This window comes from Balaenoptera borealis (assembly GCF_965194805.1).
Source record: "Balaenoptera borealis genome assembly, chromosome: 11".
Lineage (NCBI taxonomy): Eukaryota > Metazoa > Chordata > Mammalia > Artiodactyla > Balaenopteridae > Balaenoptera > Balaenoptera borealis.
Window position 1 is genome coordinate 97,109,075 of NC_138868.1, and position 16,468 is coordinate 97,125,542.

At 46.2% G+C, this 16,468-nt stretch overlaps 1 protein-coding gene across 19 annotated transcripts in view; it reads left to right on the forward strand.

Moving 5' to 3' along the window:
* Window positions 1-3,321: 3,321 nt before the first annotated feature.
* CEP164 (centrosomal protein 164) overlaps window positions 3,322-16,468 on the forward strand; it is a 73,096-nt gene continuing 59,949 nt past the window's right edge. For 3 of the 19 annotated variants that reach the window (XM_082342601.1, XM_082342598.1, XM_082342594.1), the window contains exons 1-3: window positions 3,330-3,974; window positions 10,972-11,074; window positions 14,382-14,493. In XM_082342601.1, coding sequence (XP_082198727.1) covers window positions 10,993-11,074; window positions 14,382-14,493 — 194 coding nt within the window. In that variant the 5' untranslated portion in view covers window positions 3,330-3,974; window positions 10,972-10,992. Of the gene's footprint in view, window positions 3,975-7,427; window positions 7,551-9,375; window positions 10,528-10,971; window positions 11,075-14,379; window positions 14,494-16,468 lie in introns of those variants that run through there. The other 16 variants (XM_082342591.1, XM_082342589.1, XM_082342600.1 and 13 more) reach the window with 12 other exon arrangements.

Sequence of the window (16,468 nt, forward strand, 5' to 3'; positions counted from 1 at the left end):
GGGAGGAGGTGGAATTTAATTTGAACCTTAAATTTGAACCTTAAAGAATGGGTGGAATTTCTACGAGCAGAGATTTGTGAAGCAAGAGTAAGGGGGGATAGAAGGGTATTCTACGCAGCCAAAGGAATAAGCGAGGGCAAAGGGGAAAGTGCAGGGGGCAGTCTGCCTTCACTGGAGCCTGCAATCTGCAGGCAGGTGAGAGCCAGTTGGGGCTTCTCTCAGCTGAATCCTTTTGTGCCTTTAGTGTTCTACCTGCCCTCACCTCCACCCCAGATTCTGTGAATCTTCAAGCCCCTCCAGATTTCTGTGCTGTCAGTGAGCTGCTGGTAAATGGCTGTTGTCAGCTTTAAAGTGTTATCATTCCAAACAGTATCTTTATGTTAATAGGCAAGAGCTTAAAACGGAAAGCTTTAGAGCTAAAATAGCTTGAAGGAGAAAAGCCATATGATTATATCAACATATTATTTATCAAATGTGGAAAGCTGTTGTTAAAATTCAGCAGTCCTTCTGATAAAAACCAAGGGGAGGGACTTCCCTGGTGGCGCAGGGGTTAAGATTCCGCCTGCCAATGCAGGGGACACGGGTTCGAGCCCTGGTCCGGGAAGATCCCACATGCCGCGGAGCAACTAAGCCCGCGAGCCACAGCTACTGAGCCCATGTGCCACAACTACTGAAGCCCGCGCGCCTAGAGCCCATGCTCCATAACAAAAGAGAAGCCACCGCAATGAGAAGCCCGCGCACCGCAACGAAGAGTAGCCCCTGCTCGCTGCAACTAGAGAAAGCCCCGCCCGCAGCAAGAAGACCCAACGCAGCCAAAAATAAAACAAAAATAAAAACAAAAAAACGCACGAAAAACCAAGGGGAAACTTCTTAAACAAGATAACAGAAAATCATAGAAAACATAATAGTGACAGGCTAAAATTATTACCATTAAAGTCAGGCTTAGGAAAGGTCAATATCACTACTCTTATCCCACATAGTTTAGATCAGTCTAGCTAACTCAATAAGATGAGAAAATGGAGCAAATATTAGAAAGCAAAGGATTATTATTTGCAGATTATATAATATGGATAGAAAAATCCTAACCAATAAGGTGATTAGACATAGGTTAAACAATAAAAATCAATAGATCAATATATGTATGGGAATTTTGTATATGATAAAGATGGTATTCATATTAGAGGGAAATAGATACATTTATTCAATAACTGTTGTTGGGACAACTGGCTACCTTTTGGGAGGAAAGAAAACTAAATCCCTAACTCATCTACAAATAAACTCCAGATAGGTCAAAGAGCTTAACATTAAAAATAAAACTACAGAAAAAAATAGAATATTTTAAAAATCTTATATTGAAGAAGTTCTAACAAAACTCAGAAGATTTTTTTTTTTTTACTTTACTTTTTGTTTTCAAGTATTTGTTTATTTATTTATTTATGGCTGTGTTGGGTCTTCGTTTCTGTGTTCACAAAGAATGTGAACAGGTATTTGATAGAAATTCAAATGGCCACTAAATATATGAAAAAAGTTCAACTTCATTAATAGTGAAAGAGGGACTTCCTTGGTGGTCCAGTGGCTAAGACTCTGCACTCCCAGTTCAGGGGGCCGAGGTTCTATCCCTGGTCGGGGAACTAGATCCCGTATGCTGCAACTAAAAGATCCCGCATGGCGCAACTAAGACCTGGCACAGCCAAATAAATAAGTAAATCAGTATTTTAAAAAAGTCATTAATAGTGAAAGAACACAATTAAAACAATATTTAGATAACATCATCAGAATTTTTTTGCCTCTCACATTGGTAATATTTGGTGTTGGTGAAGGTATTGGTTGGACTGTAAATTATTCCATTTTTAGAGAGAAATTTGGCAATGTCTATTAAAATGTAAAACATGTAAACTCTGAGCAGTGTCACTTCTAGGATCCTATCCAACAAAAATCCAACAGTATTTCAGCATTGTGTACAACATCAAAACTTTGGAAGCAAAAAAAAAAAAGATTACCAATAGGGACATGAGACATTCAATCAACTGAATCTTATGTAACCATTATAAAGAATGGAGTAACTTCTTATGAACACACCTTGGAAGATGTTTATGACATGTTCAATGAAAAAAGCACAGGGATTTGCATTTCTAAGTTTGCATTTCTAAGTACAAGTCTATAGGGAAACCTGATAAAATGCAAATTGCTTATCTGTGTGGGGTAACCTCATTAATCCCATAGTAACCCTTATTTTATTAGCTCTCCCCATTAGACAGCAAGGGACCTAAGGAACAAAAGGTAAGAATTTTGATGGCAATTAATGTCAACCAGATTGATTGCAAGTTTTCGGACAGGGGGACAAAATCTGCAAATGGTTTTTTGAACCCTGATTTTGTGCAAGGTCTGTGGTGGATGAACTGGTGAGCTCTCAGTGTCCTTCCCAGTCTGCTCCCTTGGAGCAGACGACTGTGAGACTTTTAAGGTGTGTGGAGAGGAAGGGGGAGCAATGATTTGTCATCTGCAGGCAGAAAAAAGGAAGTACAGGCAGAACTGCCACAGAAAAGACTTGACGTTAAACACGAGGAATACCTTCCGGATATCTGCTTTGGGATCCACGGGAACAGCAGTCTGAGTTCCTCATCCTGGGACCAGGCCCCTAGTGGTGCTGGAACTAGTTTCAGGACTCAGCAGGAGCCAGATGCATCTCCACCATGGAGTCTGCCAGGAGCTGCTCCAGGTGCTCCATCCTCCTCGCCAAACGACTAACTTTCTTCACTTTTCTGCTCCCCAGTTTTCCCATTAATTTAATGGCCAGGGCTGTCTTTGCCACTCTTGACTTCTCCTGGAGGTTGAGGACATGTAAGAGAAAGGAAGATTTGCCCTCGTGCAAACAAAACTAAAGCCTTTTAAATTATATTAGTAGTAACCCTTCTGCCAGGCAGCGTTTGTGGAGGGGCTACACACCGCCATTTTTTCCTCCTTAAATAGACTATTGGAAAGAGTTATGACAGGGCTTCCCTGGTGGCGCAGTGGTTAAGAATCCGCCTGCCAATGCGGGAAACACGGGTTTGAGCCCTCGTTCGGGAAGATCCCACATGCCGCAGAGCAACTAATCTCGTGTGCCACAACTACTGAACCTACGCTCTAGAGCCTGCGAGCCACAGCTACTGAAGCCTGTGTGCCACAACTACTGAAGACCGTGCTCCACAACAGGAGGAGCCACCGCAATGAGAAGCCCGCGCACCGCAACAAAGAGTAGCCCCCCCGCCCCGCTCTCAGCAACTAGAGAAAACCCGCGTGCGGCAGCGAAGAACCAATGCAGCCCCAAATTAAATAAATGAATAAATAAATAAATTTAAAAAAGAAATAGTTATGACAGAGATTATTATACCCTTCTTGCCTGAGCCCTGCCCTCTGGTAAAAAAGATGGACAGTGGTCTCTTAACTCCTGAGCGGGTACTAACTGATTTAGTCATAGCAAATGGGAGTCTTTCTTTTGTTTATTAAAGCCTCGGTGGGTTGATTATTGAGGATCAGTGTATTATTCACCTGATGTTAATCACGCTACTAAAAATGATGACCAAAAGATTGCCTTAGGTAAGTCACGTTACTGTCGATACTCTGAATGATCCTTTCCTGCCCGGGAAGAAATTCCCCTCCTAGCTAAATTCTGACTCTCTTTTAACCCCTTGTGGAGCCCCATCAACTATATTGGACTACCTCTCCCATCATGCAACGGGAAACGTGCAGCTCGCCTCCGTGATCCGTCGGGACCTTTAACCAATCCGATGACAGGGCTCTCATTCGGCGACCTTTTGACTCTGGGTAGAGGCGGGGCTCTCAGTTGCTAGGTTCGTACCCTTTCCGGAAGTGGTTATTGGCCGCTGCAGGGCAACACCCCGGCGTCCCTGGAAGCTGGGAGCTCGGGTGGTGCTGGGGAAGCTGCGCGGAGCCGGGAGCTAGCGCCCAGGGCCTCCCGGGGTGGGGGACAGGTGAGAACCCCCTGGAAGGAGGGTTGGGTGGCTGGGAAGGGAGGGAAGCGGGAAAGTCGAGGCACACTCGTGTGCCACCGAGCGAGATGTGCATGTGTGGGCGGGAACTGAAGGAAGAAGTGAAGATGGAGCGGCCGGATCAGTGCGCCTCTATCCAAAATCTGAGTGGCGGAAGGGCCTTGGGCTGGAGTGCTGGCGGGGCAGTGAGAGCGGGCACTGGGCCACGAGTGTGAGCTGGCAGGGGCGCTCGTTTATTTGTCCTGTTCGAATTTAGTGTGTAAGGCCGGCCTTCTGAACCCTGCTTGAACATTTCTCTTGTGGGGAAGCTTGCCCCCATGTCCGAATCGGGGCTGGCCCAATCTTTTGCTGTCTTTTGGCCAGCTGGGGAAATTAGTAAGTTTTTTGTTTTCGTCTTTTCCTTTCCTTGCATTGATTCAAAAATCTACCTTCTCCGTGTGGAACCGCGCTCCTCACTTGCCTTCCACGACTCCTCTCTCTCTGGGGTTTCCTAACCCAGCCCCCTTCATCAGCCTTTGCAAGCCCTTCCTTTCTGTTCACTACACTCCATCTCTGGGCGATTTCACCCAGAGTTTCAGTTACCATCTATTTAACGGTTACTCCCCAAACTGTGGCTCCCGCCAGACCTCTTTTCTTGAGCTCCGACTTGCTTACTGATCATCCCAACTGAATGTCGCCCCATCCTTCCTGGTCCCCCAGATCTGTTCCTCCTTTGTAGTTCCTGTCTCAGTGAAGGACTTCACCCATTCACTCAGTCAGCCATGTCTGCACTTGGAATTCATTCATCTATTATAATATATGCAGCAAACATTTGTTGGCCATTCCCTATATCTAGGCAGTATGCTAGGTGGGGCTATCGGGCAAGGCACAGAAGTGAACTGATAATCACAATATACTGCCTTAAGTGCTCTGATTGTCCTCCTGCCTCTCCCTTACTTGCTGCAGACATCAAGTACTGTTCTTTTGCCTCGTAATACACCTGGAATCTGGCCCTTCCTTTCCATTCTCACAACCACTGACTTAGTTCATAATTTCTTGCATTTTTTTTTTGGCCACCATGGGGATCTTAGTTCCCCAACCAGGGATCGAACCAGTGCCCACTTCATTGGAAGCACAGAGTCTTAACCACTAGACTGCCAGGGAAGTCCCTAGTTCATAATTTCTTGCTTGTGTTTTCAGGATGCCTTTCTAAGTGGTCCCTCTGCGTCTTTTCTTGCCCTCCTCCAATTAGTTCTTACACAGCTGTCAGAATCGTCTTTCTAAACTACAGATCTGATCAGGCCAGTCTCCTTTGTGAAATCTTATGATGGTTCCTCATCATGTCAGGATACAGCCTCAGTCCTCCCAAGCCTTTTATTATGTGCTCCTTGCCTTCCACTGTAGATCTCTCTCTTGCCATTGTCCCTTGTGCGCTGGTCACGTCAGAGTGGTTAAGAGCTCAAGGCTTTGGAGTCAGATAGATGTGGGTGCATGCGTGTTCTGCTGTGCCATTTACTAGCTGTGAAACCTTGGGCAAGTTTAAAAGACTTTTTGAAAACTTGCTGAGCCTCAGTTTTCTCTTTTGAAAAATGGGGATAATAATTTCTACTTAGCAGAGAGGATGTGGTGTGATGATGTATATATAGCATTAGTACAGTTCTTGGAACATAGGAAGTGTTCAGTGAATATAAGCTTTTGTTGTCATCATTAATTCTCTGCACCTACCGTATACTCTCTTCTGCCTCTTTGCCTTTGTGTAAGCTGTGTCTTCTGCCTTAAATAACCTTACTCCCTTATCCTGGTGAGCTCCTGCTTATCCTTCAAGAACCATCTCCATGGTCCTCTACTCTGCAGTGCTTTTCCTGATCTTCCAAAGTAGGGTTAATTGCACTTGCCTTTGTGTCCTGTCGTATTTTCTGATACTTCCCTTAATACACTTAACACACTATATAATCATGTATTTACATATTTGGCTTCACAACTAGGTTGAGCTGGCATGTTATCAGGTTTGTGGCCATGACAGCACAGTGCCTGACCCATGGTAGGTGTTCAGTAAATGGTTATTGGATGTCTGAATGGTCTTAACTTATATTCCCTGGTACTAGCTTTGTCCTCTAGAACAATGTAGACTAAGCCCTTTAAATAAGTGAATGGTAATAATAACAACTAACATTTATTGAGGTCTTACTATGTTTCGAGTATTTTACACATATTGAGTCATTTAATCCTCACAACCCTTTTAGATAGACATTGTTATTATCCCCATTTTATAGACGAGGAAACTGAGGCAACTTGCCCAGCGGGTAAGTGGCAGAGCTGGGATTCAAAGCCTAGAATGTTCCCAAACCTGTGCTCATTACCACTGCATAATCAACTCTAATGTCTTCCACGTTCTCCTCAATGCCTTCTCCAGTAAATCTTTTCTTTTCCGGTGGTGAACTTTCTTTATAATTGTTCAAGCAGGGTGGAAGAAATAAATATGCAGGGAACCCTAAGTATGCATATATGTGTGTATGCTCTGTGAGTACGCAGGTGTGCAAAACTTTTTGGCTATGCCTGTCAAATTAGACCACATTCACAGGAAGGTAACCATAATGTCGAGAGACTGGGAACCAGTGGCATGTATTGAAGGGAAGGGAGCTGGGGAAACCTGGCTTGGAGTAGTGGTGCCTTGGGTGCCCTTCGTGGGTCCAGAGAGTGGAATAGGTCAAATGGGAGGAAGTTTCTTAGACATAGATTTTTGGCTTACTAAGAGAAAGACCTTTTCATAGTTAAGGCTGATCTAACTGTGGAATTGGCAGTAACATCAGGAATATTGCTAAATTTATTTAACGTGTTTTGTGTACCAGGGACTGTGCTAGGCACTGTACAGGTATATATTATCTCATTTCATCTTCAAACAACCTTTTGATGTAGATTATCATGATTATTTGAATTACGCACATGAGGTTATTGAGGCTTAGAGAAGTGAAGTACCTTGCCTAAGTTCATACAGCTGGTGAATGAGAAAGATGGGATTTAATTCAGGTGTTTCTGGCCCCCAAACTGGTGCTTCAGCCACTATGCTGTCTGACACTTAAAGCATAGAGAGGGAAAGTTTGGCAAGGGAAGGGCAGTTGGACCAGAGCTCTTATGGGCTTTTTTTTTGCTCTTGAGATTCTTTGATTGTATATTAGTGGTTTAGAGCAGTGACCAAGCTCCTACGTTTACTTAGCTTATTTTAGGCTTGGTTGGTAAATGCAGAAGGAGGCAGAGGCATGACCCTCAGAAGCCTGTGGCTTAACAGGAGAGGTGGAACACATTCCCATAAAAAAGGTAATACCGAGAAAAATATGCCTATGAACAGAGGAAAACTGTGTCCTTTGTGCCGAGGTAGTTATAAGTAGACAGGAGAGGCCGAGGTTGGCCAGGGAGGGCCTCCTGGAGAAGGTGTACGAGCCTTTCCTTTTTTGCTAGATTCTGGGATTGGCAGGAGATGGATGAGGACAGTTGGGTGATCCTTCCCCACAACTCCGTGGCTCACAGTGAGGGTCAGGCCTGGTGGCAAGCACATCTCATCAGGTTTCATCTCATCTATCGGTAAGTGCTGCATGGAGTACCACGTTGACGGTTCTGAAGCCATGTCTAGGGTGCCAGGATTGACAGTGATGTGCCTCACGGTCTCAGGCTTAGAGGGAAATGTTAGGACATGTGCCGTGTGTTTCCTGAAGCTGATCTCAGGGCTGCTTTCTTAGATGTCTCATCTTACCCCCGCTCACCCGGGTTATCGTCACCTCTCATCTAGATTGGCTCGTGGTTTCCTACCTAATCTCTCTGCAGCCACTCTGATTTTCTTCTTTTCCAATCTGGCCTCCATTTCCAGTGGCTGCCTGAGTAATCTTTTCAAAATATGTATCTGGAAAAACCCTTTCCTGATTTCCAGCTCTCTTATTATAAAAGCCAAGCTCTCCACATGGCCCGGCTTCCACCCACCTGCCCAGCATCATCTCCGACTATGCTTCTTCTTGCTTAGTGTTCCTTCCTGTTGAAGGGCCTTTGCATGTGCTGCTGCTTTTGTTAGAACACCTTTTCCTCCTCTTTTTGTCTGGTGAATACCTCCTCGTTCTTCACTGCTCAGCACAGGCTTCATCTAAGTCAGGCTCTTTTCCTTCAGAGCTCTTACCTCGTTTAAAATTATACACTTACCTGTGACTGATTGGTTTGTCTCCCTCCCTCACTAGACTAGCTCCTGGGGAGTAGCAGCTGAATCTGTTTTTAATCACCATTCCATCTCTAGCGCCCAGCAGCAAATAAATACTTCTCCAATGAGTAAATGATCTCTAGTAGCCATTGAACGAATGTGGTTTCTCTTCCACCACCTTCCTTATTCCTGCAATTCCTGCCCTTTTGGCCCTGTCCTTGCCTATGTCTTTCCTGAAGCCAGGCAAGGCAAGGAAAGAAGGTAGACTATAGCCCACCCGTATTTTAATTTTTTTCTGGCAGAAGATTTGTTTGACATTTGAATAATCCAGGAATTTAGATTTTCCACATTCTTCCTGACCTTTAAATAGTTAAACATAGACGGTTTTGTAAATAGCTAATTAGGCATTTTGCCGCGAGGACAGAGATTTTACCTGCCCCCTGCTTTATGGAGATGGGATGTATCTAGGGATAGGTAACATTTTTCAAATGCAGAATTTCTCGAATTCTCTGAGATAGTTGGTACAATGCCTTGTATAGATCACTGCCTGTTGAATTGAATAACGTACAGCCTGATGTTCAGGCCACTGCGATTCCTACCTCCCCAGAGATCCTTTCCTTTTTTTTTTTTCCCTCTTCTCCCTAACTCAGAGGATTAAAGATTCCGAGGGCTCCTTAAACCTCCAGGCTGTGGGCCACATCTCCTGCGCTGGTTCTTGGTCCTTTTCTGCTCTGCTTTTTCCGCGTCTGGCCCTACTCATCTCTGACTGTGTGTGTGGAGGCTCAAGCATTACGTCCGCAGGTGTTATAGGTTCTTAGGGGAGGGAGAAGATTCCCACTTAGGCTTAAGTACTGCAGGGAAGAATGCTTCTTTAGCCTTTCTTCCCGAGGCACAAAGTTGCTGCTTGGAGGTGTTGTGGTGGGAATGAGAGGGGGCAGAGCCTGGCTCCCTTGGGTCCAGTGACTGACAAAGGGAACCATCTTTTGTGAACCCTAAGGCAAGACACCTCCCTTGCCCATTTGTCAGCTGCCAGGGTGCAGAGAGGGCCACGGGAATGGTCCCTCAGAGATCCTTTGTGTTTATCAGGGGCCCCTCTCCAGGGATCTTGGAACAGATTCAGAGTCACCAGATCGGGCTGTTTTCTGAGCACTCATTACAGGCTGCATCCCAACCTTCTTTTTGACGACGAGGTCTTTTTTTTTTTTTTTTTTGCCATGCCCCAAGGCATATGGGATCTTAGTTCCCGGACCAGGGATCGAACCCGTGCCCCCTGTATTGGAAGTGTGGAGTCTTAACCACTGGACCGCCAGGGAAGTCCCGATGATGAGGTCTTTCTGCTCACTTCCTCTGCTGTGAGGGCTGTGACATGCTTGCTGCCCCAGATGGAACTGTGACAGTGTCTGAAGAGGTGGCTACAGGAGAGGTCAGGACCTGCTCCTCCAGGCTCCCTTTGGTCACACCGGTGTGGCCGCCACCGCCCCGGTTAGGGAGGCATTCTGAAGGGCTGTCCGTGGCAGCCACTTTACAGGGTGACTTGTCCCTGTGTCATCGGGCTTCAGCGTGGGAGCTGCTGTAGGGGAGGGGTGCTGTGACCTGGGGTCCTGAGGTCGTTGCAGGAGTAGGGATGCGAAGGAAGGAGCAATTCTAGAACCGCGCCAGCTTGTCAGTTGAAGAAGGTGGCACCGCCCCGTCCCTGGAGCTAGGAATCTTGGATTCAGGTTGGATTCCTTTCCAGTCTTCCGCCCCCCCGCCTCCCCCGCCCCCCCGCCCCCATCCTGGACCTATTAAACCTAACATCACAGCATCCCTTGTGTCTGTCCCTTCTTCTCCATTCCCACTGCTTCTGCCCCAGTTTAAGCCCTCATCATCTTTCCCCGGGACTGCAGCCTCCTCAGTGGTTTTCCTGATGCCAGTCTCTCATTTCTCCAATCCAGCCAGGCCACTCCTGCCAAAGTTCTCATCCTAAAAAAAGGCCACTCTGTGTCACTTTCTTCCACCAAAGCCCGCAGTGGCTCCTCTCTGCTGCAGGGCAGAGTTGAGGCCCTTCAGCGTCATCCGCCGAGATCACCATGACCAGACCCAGGCCTGGCTCCACCCCGGCGCCTGCCATGCACGCTGGCATCGGCTCCCCAGAACACCTTGCCTGACATGCTGTTCCCTCTGCCTGGGATTCCTCTCTCCGCTGTCAGAACTCTTGTCAGCCTTCGGTACCCAGCTCCTTGACAAAGCCTTCCTTCATCCCCGCAGTGGGCGTATGTCACTTCTGTGTTAGTACTCCCAGAGCAGGATGTGTTTTTTCCCTTCCGCCTTCTACTGCTGTTGAAGCTGTGTACGCTGCCTTGCTAGACTGTAAGCTCCCTGAGGGCATTGTTCAAGGTAAACAGGGACATGCAGACAGGACTATGTGTTGGGACAGCGTGACTGCACCTGGGGTACATTGGTATATGGGGGTGTGTGTGCTGCTAGTTATTTTGGTGTCTCACTAGGGTTTTCCAGCAGGGGTCCTAGACTGTTAGTTCTTACTCCTATTTGGGGGGTAGTGTATGAAGTCAAACCCTTGAGACATCTGGGTTTCCAGATCGTTTATGGTCCACAGAGTATTCAGCAAGGCTTTGAGGGGAGATGTGTCTAAACTTTCCAGGGTGCAGAGGCTATAAGGCCTGAGTTCTGAGCCGTTGGTCCCACCCTCCACTCTCCCTGGCTCAGTTGGCCTGCAGGGGCTGGTCTGGCCCAGGTGCTCCATGACCCAGCTCCAACTTTTCCCCTTCTAAGCTGGGGCACTGATTTTCTCTTTGGGTGGGTGGGGTCTCTGGGATCTAGGCGTTCGAGCCCAAACCAGTCATGGCCGGAAGACCCATCCGCATAGGAGACCAGCTGGTTCTGGAGGAAGATTATGATGAGACCTACATCCCCAGTGAGCAAGGTAAGAGGCCTGGGTGTATTGTAATAGTTCTTTGAGGGCAGTTTTTATGATTTATTTTTGTTCTTCTAATGCAAAGTATGGTACATGCACAGGGCTGCTCAGTGTATTTGGGTTAGATCAGGGGTTGGCAAACTATAGCCCACAGGCCTAACTTGGCCTGTTGCTTGCTTCTGTAGCTAAAGTTTTATTAGATAACAGCCATGCTTATTTATGTCTTGTTTATGGCTTCTTTCGTGCTGTAGGGGCAGTAGTATTGAGTAGTTGTGACAGAGACCATACAACCCACAAAACCTAAAATATTTACTGTCTGGCCCTGTATAGAAAAAGTTCGGTGACCTTGGGTCAGATCAGTGATTAACTTTAAATGAAAATATAGTAGAGGATATCATGAAATACAGTATATCCTGAGGCCAGGGGAAACCCAATTTCTTAAGAACAAACTAAAGCTGTGTGATTTTTTTTAAAAAACAACAATAATAACATAATTAATAACAATAATAACAAAATTTGTTGAGTGCTACTGTGTGCCAGTCTCTCTACTAAGAACTTTACATGTATTTCGTTTTCAACCCTCACAGCAACTCTGTGAGTTAGATACTATTATTATCCCCATTTTACAGATGAGGAAACCAAGGCACAGAAAGGTTGAGTAACTTCCCTGTAGTCACACAGTTTACTAATCGGGGCAGCTAGGATCCATACCTAGGTATTCTAGCTCCAGGGCCTACACTTTGAAGCACCATGCTATTTTGGGGGGTGAAGATTTCTTTGAATTTCTCATGAGTTGCGGACTTGGACACACAAATTTTTCTTATAGTTCAGATGGTTTGCGAGCCAGTTTTGGGGAAGAACTCTTGCGTCTGTAGGAGTCCGTGGATCCCACATTAGGATAGGATGGGATTTGTTATAGCATAGGATTTTTGTTTGTTTGCCGTGTAGAAATTTTTAATCTCTGTGTTAAATTTATCAGTCTGTTCTCATATGGCCCCTGAATTTTGTATCATAGTTAGAAAAGCTTCCCTGCTCTCATGGTGTCCTCAGGTTTGTCCCCACACTGTTCATGGAATAGCTCATCTTTCACCCACTGGTTGAGTGCCGCCTATGTGTTTTGGGGTCTACTTTTTCTTCTGTTCCGTGGGGCTGTCTGTTCATACGCCAGAACTGTGCTCTTAACTACTGAGGCTCAGTAATAAATTCTAGTATCTAGTAAGGCTGAAATACCCTCAGTCCTCTTCTTTTTTCAAAGTTTTCTTGGTTATCTTACCTGCTTTATCTCTCCATGAACTTTAGAATCACCCTGTCTTTTTCTGGGGAGGACTGTGTATTGGGGAACTGTTGGTATTTTAGAGAAAATTGTGTTAAATTTATGAATGAGCCTGGGGAGGATTGACATCTCTATGCAGTTAAGTTATGCATCCAGGTCAACCTGGAGGTTCCTATCAAAGAACATCTATTCCTTTCCGTTTGTGTCTTTTTTATGTTCTTCAGGGGTGACTTAAAGTTTTCTTCATTTTGGTTTTGCACATTTCTTGCTCAGTTTGTTTCTTTTTTTAAAAAATTATTTATTTATTTATTTATGGCTGTGTTGGGTCTTCGTTTCTGTGCGAGGGCTTTCTCTAGTTGTGGCAAGCGGGGGCCACTCTTCATCGCGGTGTGCGGGCCTCTCACTATCGCGGCCTCTCTTGTTGCGGAGCACAGGCTCCAGACGCGCAGGCTCCAGATGCGCAGGCTCAGTAGTTGTGGCTCACGGGCCCAGTTGCTCTGTGGCATGTGGGATCTTCCCAGACCAGGGCTCGAACCCCTGTTCCCCGCATTGGCAGGCAGATTCTCAACCACTGTGCCACCAGGGAAGCCCTCAGTTTATTTCTTAAAGATTTTATTCTTTTTGGTTTGCTATTATAAACGGGGTCTAACTTTCTCTAAGGATATTTATAAAAAACTCTCTTCTACTCAGTCATGCGTAGACGTCCTAAGCTCGAGCCCCCGTTTTCTCTTCCTGGACTCGCAGCAGCTTCCTAATCAGCCTCCTGCTTCTACTCTTGCCCTTCTCCAGTCTGTGCTCCACTTAGCACCAGAGTGATCTTACAGTGTAAAGCAGATCACATCAGGGCTCTGCTTTTCATAATCTTCCATATAATCTTCCATTATGCTCAGCATAACGCCCTCAGTGGGATGTGTGGGGCTCTGCATGACACGGCCCTGCCACCCAGCCAGGCTCACACAGTGCCCCTCTCTCCCTCCCTCTGCTAGTCACATGGCCTTTCTGACGGTCCCCAGACAGGCCAGGCTGCCACATGTCACAGGCCCTTTGAACCCGCTCTTCTGCCTGATTCCTCTTTCCTCAGTGCTCTGCATAGCTGGCTCCTTTGTTTCCTACAGGATTTAGCTGAGTGTCCCATTCTGAGAGGTTTTCTGACCACCCTTTGTAAAAGACTGCCCCTCCACCTTGACAAACTCTGTCTCATACCTCACTCACTTCCTTCATTACGTTTATCAGAAGCCTTAATTCCTTGTATATTTATCTGTTGATGTCACTACTGGCTGTTTCTTCTACCAGCATGTAAGCTCCATAAGGACAGAGGGCATTTCTCTCTTAGTCATGGCACCTGGTGACTGGCACATAGGAGGCACACAAAAAATACGTGTGAAATTAACGAACACATTAGTCCTTGTCTAACCAAATTTCTGCCGGTCCTTTTTGCTTTTCCTAGTCCCCAGGTATGTCATCTTCCAAAGTCCTCCACTGAGATGACCCGTAAAGGATATGATAAAGGGTAGAGGTGAACAGCCAGAGGAAGAGATACATAGGGCGAGGTCCGAGAGGGTCCCAAGTGCAGGAACTTCTGTCCCAGTGGAGCTGGGATGTGCCACCCTCCTTGCACGTGGAAGTGCCAGAAGCTCTCTGAACCCCAGAGTTTAGGGATTTTTATGGAGGCTTCATCATGTATGTATGATCGCTTATTAATTCATTTACCAGCCCCTCTCCAGAGAATGAGGGGAGAGGCTGAAAGTTCCAAGCTTCTAATCATGGCTTGGTCTTTCTGGTGACCAGGCCCCATCCAGGAGCCCACCCAGAGTCGCCTCATTGGGACAAAAGACTCTCCTATCACTCAGGAAATTCCAAGGGCTTTAGGAACTCTGTGTCAGGAACTGGGACCAAAGACCAAATATTAATAGGAACGGGGGCAGAGACCAATATATAGCTCTCTTCTTATCTCCCAAGACTGACTGATTCTTCCTTCTTTGTATCCACCCTCCTCCCACCCCCACCTCTCTTACCTTCCCACCCTCCTACCCCTCCTTGCAGAAATTCTTGAATTTGCCAGAGAGATTGGTATTGATCCCATAGAAGAACCAGAGCTGATGTGGCTGGCACGGGAGGGCATTGTGGCCCCACTGCCTGTGGAGTGGAAACCATGGTGAGTCAGCACGGGTGCGGCCTTCTGGCTTGGCCTTTGAGGCGGAGGGGGCCTGACACCAGAGATCAGCTTTAACCGGCCACCTTTCGAAGCCTGTCCTGCAATGGGCCATCCGTCTGCCGGGCCGCCTGATGCTTTGGGCCTGAGCCCTGGCTGCCTTGATGGTCCCTGGAGGGGTTCAGCAGGGGTACCCAGGGTCCCAGGATCTAAGCTGCCGCCCTGCGTCGGCATCCGTTTTGGACACACGGAGGAGGTGTCATTTTTATCCTTTGCAGACTGAGATGGAGAGTGGCAATACTGGGACCTCCTCAGTGTGTCCACAGTGGACGCTGGTGCTGGAGAGGTTTGAGTGAGGCTACACAGACTGGCAGCGGTGTCCGTCTCCTTTGACAGCCCAGCCCTGAAGTTGTGTGACTTGTGCATGAATGGGTTCATATTTCCAGTTTCAGTTTGCGCTCTTTCAGCTGTGAGGAGCAGACACTCGCTCAGGTTATCTCAGGGGAGCAGAGGTTGATGGCGAGGAAACAGACTGGCCGAGGCGGGGCAGCCGCTGCCTCCCCCCCGAGCCTCCGCACCCCAGGACTCCCACTCCTGGGGACGTTGCTGTGTCCTCATCACATGCACAGGGCTCTCTCCACGTTGCCTCCCTACAGTCTGTGCCCCGAGTTTACTTCCTACCGTAGCGTGGGGTTTCCTGTCTCTCCCGAACTAGCCCCCGGATATCTTGGGGCGGAGGGGTCGTCTTTTCTGCTGGGATTGTGCAATTTTGTGTACAAGGTATAATTACCCTGTTCTTCCCTGAACCACTTAATGCGTTGGCCATACTTCAAAATGACTGCAATCGCAGCCTTACTTATCCCCGCCGCAGAGTCCTAATCCTTCCAGCTTCTCCTCGCGTGACGGGCTCCCTGTTCTCTGGATCTTTTTAGCCGCCTTTCCTTGGACCTTCTCCAGGTCATGACATCTTTCTTGTACTAAAGCCGTCAGCACTGCACACAGTATTCCAGGTGCTGAGGACTCACGGTTGTGTTTATAGGAAAAGTTTGTAGGATAGTGGTTTCTGTTTGGTTTCCAATATCCACCCTGATAGCCACATTTGCCTTATCATTAATCTCTTTATTCTTTTTTCTTTATGTTTTTAAATCTGTATATATCTGCGCTGTTCTGCTCTTGGATACATTTTCTAATTAAAAACCACATGAGAAATGTAGTCAGAATAATACCTTAATGTGCACATAATAAATAAATGGCTGCAGTGATGTAAAAAGGAAAAAGGGTGATGGAAGGAAGGAACTGTCATCGGCCGTGGCCCAGCTGTGTGCCACGGTCATGCCAACGGCCCTCAGGTACCTGCTGGTGATAGTTAACACTGCCTCATCCCGTAAGGAGAGCATGAACTATTTCTCACTTTTTAAAGTAAGTCATTGAAAGTTATGTATATGTGTCATCTTTCATCCTCACTCCCAGTCCCATGAGTAATTGCTGTTAGTTGGAGAATTCCTTCGAAGTCTGGATTCTCTGTTCTCTTCCATTAATATGTTTGTCTACCTTTACACCAATACTGTACTGTCTTGTTTGTTTTTTCAAGTAGAAAAAAATCACAAATTTATTACATACATACATAGACATATATAAAAATACAGGCAGATACAAACAGAGATCTTACAGCTTTGCTTTTAAATTTTAGCCATGAGACAGGAATGATAATGCAAAACTCACTAGCTTATAAAGAACAGCTGGATACAAATTGTGTTTCTGGTGAATGGTATTAGTTAAGGTGAATTGCTCAGATGGCTTAAACTTTTTACTAATATCTGCGTAAGAGATTTTAAGGTTTTTCATAGGCCAAGTTTTTAAAATATGCTTTCCTTTTTTTTTTTCTACTTTTTTTTTGTTTTTATACTTTTAATTGGTATTTTTTGAATAACATAATTTAAGTTTTAATGATGTCCAGTTTATCGACTTTTCAAATATG